Below are 13,001 nucleotides of genomic sequence, written 5' to 3'. Positions count from 1 at the left end.
CTATGGTTTTAATGCAATGCCTATAAAAATTACAATGGCATCTTTCACAGAAAGAAAAAAGCCAATCCTAAATTTTATATGGAACAATGAAAGACCCCAAATAGCCAAAGCAATCTGGGTAAAGAACAACAAAGCTAGAGGAATAACACTCTCTGATATCTAACTATATTACAATGCTATAGTAATTAAAACAGTATTGTACTGACATAAAAATAGATGCATAGACCAGTGAAACAGAATAGAGAGCCCAGAAATAACCCCTCACATACATGACCAACTAATATTTGCCAAGGGAGCCAAGAATACTCAACAAGGAAAGGATAGTCTCTTTAATAAATGTTGTTGGGAAAACAAGATAACCACATGCAGAAAAATGAAATTGGATCTCTACCTTATACCATACACAAAAACCAATGCAAAATAGATTCAAGACTTAAGTTTAAGACCCAAAACGACAAAACTCATAGGAGAAAACATAAAGGGTAAGCCCCTTGACGCTGGCTTTTGTGATAATTTTTTGGATATAACACCAAAAGCACAGTCAAAAAAAGCACAAATAAACAATGGGACTCCATCAAACTAAAATGCTTCTGCACAGCAAAAGAAACAATCAACAAAATAAGCATATGGAATGGGAGAAAATATTTGCAAACCATATGTCCAATGAGGAGTTAATATCCAAAATATATAAGGAACTCATACAACTCAATAGCAAAAAAACAAATAATCCAATTTAAAAATGGGCCAAGGACTGGAATAGACATTTTTCCACAGAAGACATGCAAATGGCCAACAGGTACATGAAAAGATACTCAGCATCACTAATCATTGGGAAAATGGAAATCAAAACCACGATGCTGCTGCTCCCACGTTTTTGGGGGTGCCGGCACCACCATTGCCTGGGTGCTGGGTTTGTAGGTGTCATCACCACTGCCAGAGGGGATGAGTTCACAGGTGCCACCACCACTGCCACAGGAGGAGGGGTACCTGGGGTGCGAGCACTGCCACAGTTCCTAGAGCCTCTGATTTTGAGTGCCACAGCAGTTCCTGGAGCCTCAGGACATGGAGTGACCCACCACTTCTAGGAGAGGTGGAGGGGCTGAGTCACAAGCACTACTGCAGTTCCTGGAGCCTCTGCTCTCAGAAGCTGGCATAATTCTTTGAACCACAAGTCAGAGGCAACACTGCTGCTGCCAGAGGTACTAGCATCTTGAATGCACCCTCACTGCTAGGAAGGTTCATGTCAGAGGTGTTGCCACCAGGGCAGGGAGGCAGCTGGGTAACGCACCACAGCAGTCCCTGTAGCCTCCAGGAGCATAGGCTGCCTTGGTTCTAGGAAGGCTGAGGTCAGAGGTGCTGCCACTAGGGCAGCTGGGTAATACATACCACAGCAGTTCCTGTAGCCACCAGGAGCATGGGCTGACTTGGTTCCTGGGCCTCTGTTCATAGAAGTTATTGCCATTTCTGAAGCCTCTGATTGCAGGTGAAGTCACAGCTCCTGGATCCTCCAGGCTTGCGAGCTGCCACTTCTTCTCCCCTAGCATGGGCTGTCTTGGTTCCTGGGCCTCTGTTCATAGAAGTTATTGCCATTTCTGAAGCCTCTGATTGCAGGTGAAGTCACAGCTCCTGGATCCTCCAGGCTTGCGAGCTGCCACTTCTTTTCCCCTGATTCCAAAGCCCCCACAACGTCCAGTCCTCCCACCTTCACATGTGTAGATGCATGGATCTCTCAGGCATTCTGGTGTGCTATGCAGAGGATCCTTTTCTGGTCTAAGATGTCCTACTGGTTGTAACTTAGAGGTGATAGACAAAGGGAGTAACTCACTCAGCCATGATGTTGACATCACTCCTTACAAGTTATTTAAGCTTAGGCAAGTCACACATATTCACTGCAATACCCATATTTACAAAGTGAGAAAAAACTTATACCTATCATCCTGCCTGTGATCAAATTGCATAAGGTTCATACAAGCGGTTTGAAAAGTACGAAACAATAAAAACAAAATACTAGTGTTAATCATCAGAGGAATTTTGTTAACTGATCTTTTTTTTAGATTACAAAATAAATAGAAAATCAAGATAATGTGGCTAGGAATTGATATCATATATGCCATAATTATATCATTCCAAAAAAAATAGTCTACACATATAAAAGGGAATTTATATGTTTTGCAAGAAGAAAAGAATGGGACATTCAAAAACTTTTTTAAAAAGTTACATAGTGAGAGACCAGGATACTACATGAGGTGTCCGAAACAATATGATTTCCATAGTGCAAGATGGTTCAAAGAACTAAGCTATGTGTTTTAAGGTTTTATATTCTTTTTTTCTCTCTGATGGGTCACTATATGTACTCCCAATTGTATACTAAAATTTCTTTTATATACGTGATTTTTGATTCTTCATTTCTTGGACAGTAGGTTAAGGACAAGTGACTATACCTCATATTATTGTTTATATCTAGTTGTAGATAAAGGAAGAATCACAGACACACAAAGGAGAAGACAAAGTCCGCAAAATCAATGTAATTGTAAGCCACACTGGAAATTGAGGGGAAGTTTTGAGATGTGTTTTTCATTTTAATAATTCAGGAAATAGGCTGTGAATCAGTCATATCTAAACATTAAAGGCCTCAAAATCCACAACTGACATTTGGGTTACCACACAAAACTCAAGTGTTGCCAAGGTGTACTTTATATTGAATTGTCCTTTATTCATTATTCCACTTGAGCTGAATATGTCTGCCAGTTTAAAGGCTTATATACATAGTACACTTATTTCCAATGGAGGTGGATGCTAATATATGGGTAACAAAACTATTGCTTGTATAAAAAATACATTTCTTGATTTGGAAAATATATAAGTTGATTTTCACAATGTACTTACTAACTTCAAATATTCAAATTAAATCAAGCTTAATAAGAAAAAAATCCTAATATTTCCATACAGCCTTTATCATAAAATTTTTCCAATATATTTTCAAGTAATTCTTTTAAACACTCATTGGATTTATCAAGTCATTTTCAGAGCCCAGTACTCTGTCTGCCTCAGATGATCTTTATTAGTCCTCAGGTTATGCAGGTGCTTCAAGCACTTACTTTACCTAACTGCACCTAGCTTATGATGTCGATTAGATTACAAGATCTATATCACAGTTTGCAAGTTATTTCCACCTCCCATACGCTTCTAACTGCCTTGAAGAAAAGACAAATATGAGATGCTGACTTCTGCTGCAATACTTCAGAGTCTTTCTCGATACAACTCATAAAACTTATTTTTTTTACTATTGATAATGTCATATTAAAGAATACAGACAAAAACTTCTCTCACTATTAACTACAATTCAAAAAAAAATAACTGTTACAGAAGAGATTTAAGGTACTTCACTATGTCTATAACTAAACAAAAAATTCATCAAACTTTATGATGAATTCTGCCTTAAAAGCCATGAATTATATGATCTATTCTAGGTTTTTTTAAATTAAGAATACCTATCCATAGGAATTAGACTTGCGCCTTTATCAATATTTACAACAAATTCCATGATTTTTCAATGAAGAAAAGGATACCTTTGTCTTATTAGCTTTATGCCACTGAAAAAAAATTAATATTGATGTTTGATCTAAATTTTACATGGCTGTTTTCTCCATTAGAGAGGGATTGATATTTAGACAAACTGTGTTTACTTCATATCTGTTGCCAAGAACTCTGTGACCTTGTGAGACTACATGCTTAAAAAGTGCTGATAGAGTGAATGAAGACTGGTTGATGAATGGAGGGATGGATGAGCAATTGGTGAAGAGATGCTCCATTCTACTGTTAATGTTACAAGTATATGGGCTTACTTTCATGCCATCAGTCTTTTTACTGCCCCTCTTACATCTTTGTTTCTGAGGGTGTATATTAGAGGGTTGAGGCTAGGGGTGACAACAGTGTAAAAGAGGGCAATGAACTTGCCTTGATCTTGAGAATTTCCCGATGATGGCTGGAGATATATGCACATCACTGGAATGAAAAAGAGGGATACAACCATAAGATGGGCTCCATACGTCCCAAAGACTATCTGAAGACCAGCTGTTGACTGCATCCTCATCACAGCCCGGGCAATGGCACCATAGGAGCTGAGAATGAGGATGAGAGGTATGAGAACAAAAATAGAGCTCGTGACCATGAGAGTCAGCTCATTAGCATGGGTATCAATACATGACAGTCGTAGTAATGCTGGAACTTCACATAAGAAGTGGTCCACTTGGTGATGTCCACACAGGGGTACCCAGAAGGTAAAAGAAAAATGAAGGGCTGAGTTGGTAAAGCCACTTACCCAAGATGCCACAGCCAGCAGATGGCAAAAACGAGGGTGTATGAGTACAGTGTAATGCAAGGGTCTGCATACAGCTGCATAACGGTCATAGGACATTACCACTAGTAGCACACACTCTGTAGTTCCTAGTGCGAGGACAAAGTAAAGTTGAATCATGCAGCCGGCATAAGAGATGGTTTTCTCTGGACCCCAGAGGTTTAGAGGTTTTACCAGCAACTGAGGGATGGAGCTGTTGGTGTAGCAGAGATCCAGAAGAGAGAGGTTGGAGAGAAAGAAGTACATGGGAGTGTGGAGATGAGAGTCCAGGTATGACAAGATAATGATGAACAGGTTGCCTATCAATGTCATCAAGTAGAACATCAAGATAATCACAAAAAGAACTACTTCCAAACGGGGCCAAGTAGAAAAACCCAGTAATAAAATGAAGAACAAAAATCACATGATCATCTCAATAGATGCAGAGAAAGCATTTGACAAGATACAGCATCCATTTATGATAAAAACTCTGAATAAAATGGGTATAGAAGGAAAGTACCTCAACATAATAAAGACCATATATCAGAAACCCACAGCTAATATCATCCTCAATGGTGAAAAACTGAAAGCTATCCCTCTAAGAACAGGAACCAGACAAGGATGCCCACTCTCACCACTCCTATTTAACATAGTTTTGGAAGTCCTAGCCAGAGCAATCAGGCAAGAGAAAGAAATAAAAGGGATCCAAATTGGAAAGGAAGAAGTGAAACTGTCACTATATGCAGATGACATGATTTTATATATAGAAAACCCTAAAGAATCCACCAGAAAACTTTTAGAAGTAATAAACGAATATGGTAAAGTTGCAGGATACAAAATCAACATACAAAAATCAGTTGCATTTCTGTACACTAACAACGAAGTAGCAGAAAGAGAAATTAAGAATACCATCCCATTTACAATTGCAACAAAAAGAATAAAATACCTAGGAATAAACTTAACCAAAGAGGTGAAAGATCTGTACACCGAAAACTATAAAACATTGCTGAAAGAAATTGAAGAAGACACAAAGAAATGGAAAGATATTCCGTGCTCTTGGATTGGAAGAATTAACATAGTTAAGATGTCCATACTTCCTAAAGCCATCTATAGATTCAATGCAATCCCTATCAAAGTTCCAACAACATTTTTCACAGAAATAGAACAAAGAATCCTAAAATTTATATGGAACAACAGAAGACCCCGAATAGCTAAAGGAATCCTGAGAAAAAAGAACAAAGCTGGAGGTATCACACTCCCTGATTTCAAAATATACTACAAAGCTATAGTAACCAAAACAGCATGGTACTGGCACAAAAACAGACACACAGATCAATGGAATAGAATCGAAAGCCCAGAAATAAACCCACACATCTATGGACAGCTAATCTTTGACAAAGGAGCCAAGAACATACAATGGGGAAAAGAAAGTCTCTTCAACAAATGGTGTTGGGAAAACTGGACAGCCACATGCAAAAAAATGAAAGTAGACCCTTACCTTACACCATGCACAAAAATTAACTCCAAATGGATTAAAGACTTGAATGTAGGACCTGAAACTATGAAACTTCTAGAAGAAAACATAGGCAGTACGCTCTTCGACATCGGTCTTAGCAACATCTTTTCAAACACCACGTCTGACCGGGCAAGAGAAACAATAGAAAAAATAAACAAATGGGACTACATCAAACTAAAAAGCTTCTGCACAGCAAAGGAAACCATCAACAAAACGAAAAAACAACCTAACAATTGGGAGAAGATATTTGCAAACCATACATCTGATAAGGGTTTAATCTCCAAAATATATAAAGAACTCATGCATCTCAACAACAACAAAACTACCAACCCAATTAAAAAATGGGCAAAAGACCTGAACAGACATTTCTCCAAAGAAGATATACAGATGGCCAACAGACACATGAAAAGATGTTCAAAATCACTAACTATCAGGGAAATGCAAATCAAAACTACAATGAGATATCACTTCACGCCCGTCAGAATGGCTATAATTAACAAGACAGGAAACAATATGTGTTGGAGAGGATGTGGAGAGAAGGGAACTCTCATACACTGCTGGTGGGAGTGCAAACTGGTCCAGCCACTATGGAAAACAGTATGGAGATTCCTCACAAAATCAACGATAGAACTACCATATGATCCAGCTATTCCACTGTTGGGTATTTATCCAAAGAACTTGAAAACACCAATTTGCAAAGGTACATGCACCCCTGTGTTCATTGCAGCGTTATTCACAATAGCCAAGACTTGGAAGCAACCTAAGTGCCCATCAAGGGACGAATGGATAAAGAAGCTGTGGTATATATACACAATGGAATACTACTCAGCCATAAGAAACGATGAAATCCAGGCATTTGTGACAACATGGATGGACATTGAGGGTATAATGCAAAGTGAAATAAGTCAGAGGGAGAAGGTCAAATACCGTATGATTTCCTTCATTAAGTAGTAGATAATAACAACAATTAAGAAACACATAGGGACAGAGATTGGATTGGTGGTTACCAGAGGGGAAGGGGGGAGGGAGGAGGGTGAAAGGGATAATTCAGTACATGTGTGGTGATGGGTTGTAATTGGTATTTTGGTGGTGAACATGATGTAGTCCATGCAGAAATTGAAGTACAATGATGTACACCTGAAATTTTTACAATGTTATAAACCAATGTTACTGCAATAAACAAAAAATTTATATAAAAAAAAAAAAGAAAAACCCAGTAGAACAAAGTATGGCTCAGAACTTGCACTGATTTTTTCCATAGTCATTCATTTCCTGTTACCTGAGGAAAGAATAGCATACACTCAAAAAAAGTGAGAAAATTCTTCAAGAATCATAGGAACACACGAAAAAGAAACAGAAGCCTATTTGAAGGGCCTACCACTATTCAAGTCTAGGACAATTTGGGCTTTAAGAGAAACTATGATACTAATGATAGTAAGAAATAAGAATCCACAAGCTCATACAGACATATAAAAAAGAATAAGTAAATAAATAGTGGAGAAGAGAAAATTATTTCTATTGGTAGGATCCTAATTAATAAAAATAGAAGCAATGGTGGAGTTAGAAAAACATAAATGGATGCTAAAAACTATTGAATGAAAATATGATGAGAAACAGGATATTTACATAGTCTGAAATAGCTCCCCACAAATTACTTGTTAAAGACAAAATGAAAAATAGTAAACTTTACAGTAGAAAAACCTGGTGGACATCACCTTAGGCAAGTAATCAATGTTAACATCACCAATGTTGAGACAAACCAACATCACGTACCTACTGATATAAAGCTCTGAACAGGACACTGTCACATTAGTGATATTCCTGCCAAAAATGCACAGCTTGATTCTAATAATGAAGACACATGAGACAAACTCAAATTGAGACAAATTGGACAAAATACCTGGCCTGTACTCTCAAAAACATCAAATTCAATGAATACAAATAAAGAGAACAAAGAGACATGATTGAAGGAGAACAAGGAGACATGAAATCGTGGACTGGGGAAAAAAACAACCAATAACACTATGGAGACAAGTGGAGGAATATGAATGGAATATTGATTAGATAATAATATTGTATCCATATTGGATTTTCTGATTTTGTTAACCATGCAGTGGTTATGTAAAATAAAGTCTTAGGAAAGAAACACTGAAATAATTAGGAGTAAAGGGACATATCTACAACATACTTTCAAATGGTCCAGAAAAAGCGATGATATATAGATGACAGGTAGATTGATAGACAGATACATACATACATAAATAGAGAGAGAGAGAGAAAGAGAGAGGGATGATAGATTAAATCTTTGCATCCATAATGTAAACTATAGCTGAATCTGCTTAAAGAATTGATGGTAGTTCTTTGTACCACTTTTGCAATTTTAATGTCAATTTTAAATTTTGCCAGAATAAAAAGTTACAAAATGTAAATGTAAAATAAATTTTGGGTTTTTTAATTTTTTATAATTGTGTTATTGAGGTGACACTAGTTTATAACTGTGTAATTTCAGGCATGCATCATTATATTTTGGCTTCTGTTTAGGCTGTATCATGTTCATCACCAAAAGCCTAGTTTCCACCCGTAAGCATACATATATGACCGTTTACCCCTTTTGCTTTCCCCCACCCCTTCCCTCTGATAACCGTCAATCTATTCTCCTTCTCTATATGTTTGTTTGTATATTCCAAATATGTGTGAAATTACATGGTTTTTGTCTTTCTCTGTCTGACTTATTTCACTTAGCATAATGCCCTCAAGCTTCTTCCATGCTGTCGTAAATGGTACGATTTCATTTGAACAACAGAGCCTGAAGAATAGTTCCACATTATTTCTTTTTCTCTAGCACAATAACTGAGACAGTATTTAAATCCTGACCATAATTTATAATTTCTATACATCTTTTTAATATCCAACTTAGAAGAATTCTGAATATTTATTGAAACCATTAAACAGGTATCATTTAATATATTGTGCCTAGTGAAACTTATGTTTCTTTTTTGTTAAAAAAATTTAAGTATATTTCACAAACAGTTATAACTCCTAGATGATTCTTTTTCTCTTGTAGGTTTCCAATCTTTCAAAGGAACGATTAATACTATCTTTTGTGATATAGATACTGTGACACGGCATAGTAACCCACCATTTAAATATCCCTCCTTCTCTGTGTGAATGCTTTGCTTCAGTTCAACTTTGCCACATGACTTCTGCTTCCCTCCTTCCACAGCCAATTCTTTCTTTCATACTTCCTGGTAAGCTATGGCAAAAAAAGAGAAAGAAATCACAGCACAGCCCCCTGTGGTTACTTCTATTCGGGTCTCCTAAACACTCACATTCTATAAGTGCAACTCTCAAAAAAGATGTTAGAAGTAGCTATTTGATTGAATTTCAGCATGAAAGTTAGAAACAGTTAGTTTGACCACAAGACTGAAAGACTGACTCAGGCCTTTTAACTCTTAATAATTGACTAGTTGTTACACTAATCTAGACTACTTTCTACAGCTAAGAAACCATCCAGGGTAATCAAACAGTATGTTACTTAAAAAGAAAAATGTTTGTATTTAAACAGAAGTTTAATATAAAGAATTAGTAAACTATGGAAGGACAGTGACTATAAAGATGTAAAAAGAACTCTACAGCATATCTTGGATTGAGGGACAGTACCCAAGAAAGGACAAACTTGAAGGAAGGTTTTCTCCCCATGGCTGAGGTACAGAGCTGGTCAAAGAAGGTGTGGTTTCAGCCCACTGGATGGTGAAAAAGTTCAATGTGGCTGAATCAAAAATTGGCGATGGTCAAATAGTAAATTATAAAGATTGTTTCACTTAGAGGTCATAGCCATTTGAGGGATGATGAAGAAAACCTAAGATATTTTTTTTTATTTCCCTAGAATGGGAGATAATACCTCCTAAGAAATATGAATCCAAATGTTGTTGTTGCTTCTTCTGATGCAGATATAATTTTATTCTTCCTTAGATGCCTGCCTGAATAACTTAGTACATTAACAAAATTAAAGTTGCAGCTGTGAGATATCTTCCTCTGTTGCATGACTCGTCCTTCAGCATTCTTATAAAAGTTATAAAGGGAATGAGATAAGATACAAAAATAAAAAATAAAACACATAATTAGAGAAAAGGTAAGAACTTGATCGTTTCATTTTCTATTTATTGGAAGAGAGAAAAATAAAGGCCTTATCAAAAGTTGCTTTTATGGGCTATGGAATGAAATAGCCCCTCTCTTTTTTTGAAATAAAGCGTTATGGATGAAAAAGTGGTGAACATGAGTCTCTTTTCCTTCTCCTCATATCCATGTATTTTTTCCTACATTAGTTCTTTTAAACTCTTACCTAGTGCTTAAGTAGAAATCAGACAACTCCTTTCATTTTTGTCCTTCTTGTGTCTGTCCACATTTCCTGTAGTATTTGTCTTCTCAATCTATACTCTCATTATGTGTGGATCGATCTGATCTCGGTTTTCATCTCCTTGAAATCACCAACATAAATGGCTGCCTACCACATATTCTAATCTACTGCATCAAATTAGGAGCAGAATCTGAAAATTACTATGATTATCATTGCTACAGAAGAGAGAATCCTGCGTCTACTGAAAAGATTTGGTTTTAACTGGAAGGAGGAACTCATTAGCACATTCAGTGTATGGGATGGACTCCTTTTCCTAGAGCAAATGGAAACTTTATGGAAACAAAAGAATCATGTGACTTGCTTCCCTTAACTGGGGCCACTGGGAGAGTAAATCCCAAAGTGGCAATCATTGCCCTTCAAGGAGTTGTCCTAATTAGAACAGTTTCTGAAGAATATTTTTAACATGATACCACACTGTTGTGCTAGGATAACAATGAATCTATAGACCAACCATGTCTGATAAAAATGCATTAAGCTATGCTTATAGGGAATGAGTTGTCCTGAATTACCTGAAATTTCTTCCCCAATTCCTCATCATGCTAAAGGCCAAATCTGAGGGGTAACTTGTCAGAGGTAGTCGAATTTGGGGAGGAAAGGAAGCAAGAAACATTTTTTAAAATGGAATACATAAAGATTAAACTATCTTTGCCTTATTAATTTGAGTTGCATCTGCCTGACATCTCTAAAATTCAAGGTCAAGTTTAGCTCTTCAAAAGGATTGAAATTATCTTTGAAGACAATTCAAACTGTTAGTTAGAGGGTAATTACCAAAACTCAGAAAACTGAACAAAACTCCTTAATATTTCCAAAATATTTTCATAAATAAATTTTCTTGGAATCTTGTCAATAGCTTTGCCATACTATATAAACAATTGACATTAGCTGTGATTGCAAGTCTATATCCAATAGCAGACTTGTTTAAAAAGAAAAATTTATGTCAAGAGTTTATAAATGAATGTACACTTTTAAATTGTTACATTGTTTCTAGCTAATATATTCCATCTGCAGCAAATAAAATCTTAGTATGGAAATCATATTATATTATAATAAGATTACATTAAAAATTATAATTTTTAGAGAGTAATCAGGTATTCTCCTTTCTGTTTAAGAAAATACCAAAAAATAGTCTTTATATTTCAGTGGTCTTGATTGTTGTGAGGACTCAATAGGAAAAGTATATAAACATTTTCCACAGTGCTTAGCATATAATTATTAAGTACATTTTAGCTGCTATTACCATCAGAGTGAATTTTAATTTGAACTGATATTTTAACAAACAATTCTACTTTAGTTCTTCATTATTCCTTATTTTAGATATTAAAAATATTAAAAATAAAACACCAATGTTCCCACAACTCAAGAATCATCAACTATTACTTTTTTCATATTTATTTCCAGCAATTTTTAGCACATAAACAATCACAGATAAAGTTCATGGCCCTGAGGGCGCAGTCAAGATGGCGGCGTAGGCAGACTCTGAACTCACCTCCTCCCGTGGACACAGCCAATTTACAACTACTCGTGGAAAATTACCCCTGAGACAGAACTGAAAACTGGATGAGAGGAACTCCTGCAACAACGGACAATCCTAACTGAGGTGGAAGAGGCAGAGACTCCCTTCCAGAGAGGAAAAACGCCGCCTTCACAAGCCGCCAGCGGCACGGCCGCAGGGAGCAGCTCACAGGTACGCAGCCTCCCTGGAGGAGCGGGGCCCTGAGCCGGGAGCGCCCTTGCTGTGGGCATTTTGTGGACCCAGCACAATCGAGACCAGCGGCATAATATCTGACTTTGCCTGCTACTAAAGCATTGGGTAGCACCCCCAGAAAACCCGGTTCACAAAGAAACTAAAACTGGCTCTTAAAGGGCCCGCGCACAAACTCACCCGTTCCAGAAAGCATCCTAAAATCACCAGAAAGAAAGGTGCACAGTGCTTCGGTGACAAGAGACTCACCTAATAGGCCCTGAGTGCATCTCGGTGAGGGGTGAGACCTCTCCAGGGACTGGAACATTGGCGGCGGCCATTGTTGTGGCCTGGTGTGAGCATGCTGACACAGACGCCATTGGAGTTTTCCCTGAGACCTGCTAGCCCAGGGTCTGCTCCACCCGCTAGAGCACCAATTTAATCCAGCTCAGCCAGGGCAGGCAGCCCACCCTAGAGACTGGCCCCACCCAACAACAAGCCCTCAGGCAACGTGTGGGCCTGCATAGATTGATGACTGGATTCTCTGCAGCCTGGCAACTGAGCTGACTTGAGCGGAGCAGGGTGTGCATAAGGAGCGGGTGGAGAGTGTGGGGTGGTGGCGGAGTGTGTGGGGCTCCCGCCGTGGAGAGACTGGCTCCGCTTGGGGAGGTCGGGCGCCACACGGGCAGGACTGTGTTGACTGTGTGTGTGGACCTGTGGGCAGCAGGGCTTGTCAGCTGCAGAAGACTTGTGCTTCTCAAAGACCCACATAGGAGGTTTGCCCCACCTTCCAAAGCCTGAAACAATTGGGTGCTCCTGTGCCTGAGGGCAGCCCCACCCAGCTGCAATCCTCTGAGAGCTGACAAGAGACCTAATAGGCTAGAGGTTTACAGCAATTCTAAGGCCCTGAGCCTAACAACCTGCCACACTGGGGGCCTACTCACTTAAAAGAAATACTGCAACACAAATGTGGTATTAGAACTTGCAGCCAACTGTGCTGGGTCTCCCCACACCTCATAAAGAGACTGAAGGGCCCACAACAACTACAAGC

General features: G+C 38.1%; 1 protein-coding gene and 1 long non-coding RNA gene across 2 annotated transcripts in view; both read right to left on the bottom strand.

The window, feature by feature from the left end:
• Positions 1 to 12,407, bottom strand: part of LOC147915624 (uncharacterized) — a 64,724-nt gene extending 52,317 nt beyond the window's left edge. Inside the window, exons 1-2 of the long non-coding RNA XR_015554048.1 lie at positions 12,221 to 12,407; positions 8,992 to 9,105 (exon numbers count right to left, since the gene is read on the bottom strand). This is a non-coding gene — a long non-coding RNA (uncharacterized LOC147915624). The remainder of the gene's footprint in view (positions 1 to 8,991; positions 9,106 to 12,220) is intronic.
• Positions 3,477 to 7,117, bottom strand: LOC101408350 (olfactory receptor 2J3-like). The gene is made up of 2 exons (XM_087438210.1): positions 7,057 to 7,117; positions 3,477 to 4,722 (listed from the first exon to the last, which is right to left on the bottom strand). The coding sequence occupies exons 1-2, from the start codon at positions 7,115 to 7,117 to the stop codon at positions 3,848 to 3,850; spliced, it is 936 nt and encodes a 311-aa protein (XP_087294336.1). The 3' UTR covers positions 3,477 to 3,847.
• Positions 12,408 to 13,001: the final 594 nt, after the last annotated feature.

Source organism: Ceratotherium simum, chromosome 13, assembly GCF_057802395.1.
Source record: "Ceratotherium simum simum isolate JZ-2026a chromosome 13, ASM5780239v1, whole genome shotgun sequence".
In the NCBI taxonomy this organism is placed as follows: Eukaryota; Metazoa; Chordata; class Mammalia; order Perissodactyla; family Rhinocerotidae; genus Ceratotherium; species Ceratotherium simum.
This window is presented reverse-complemented; position numbering and strand designations above follow the sequence as displayed.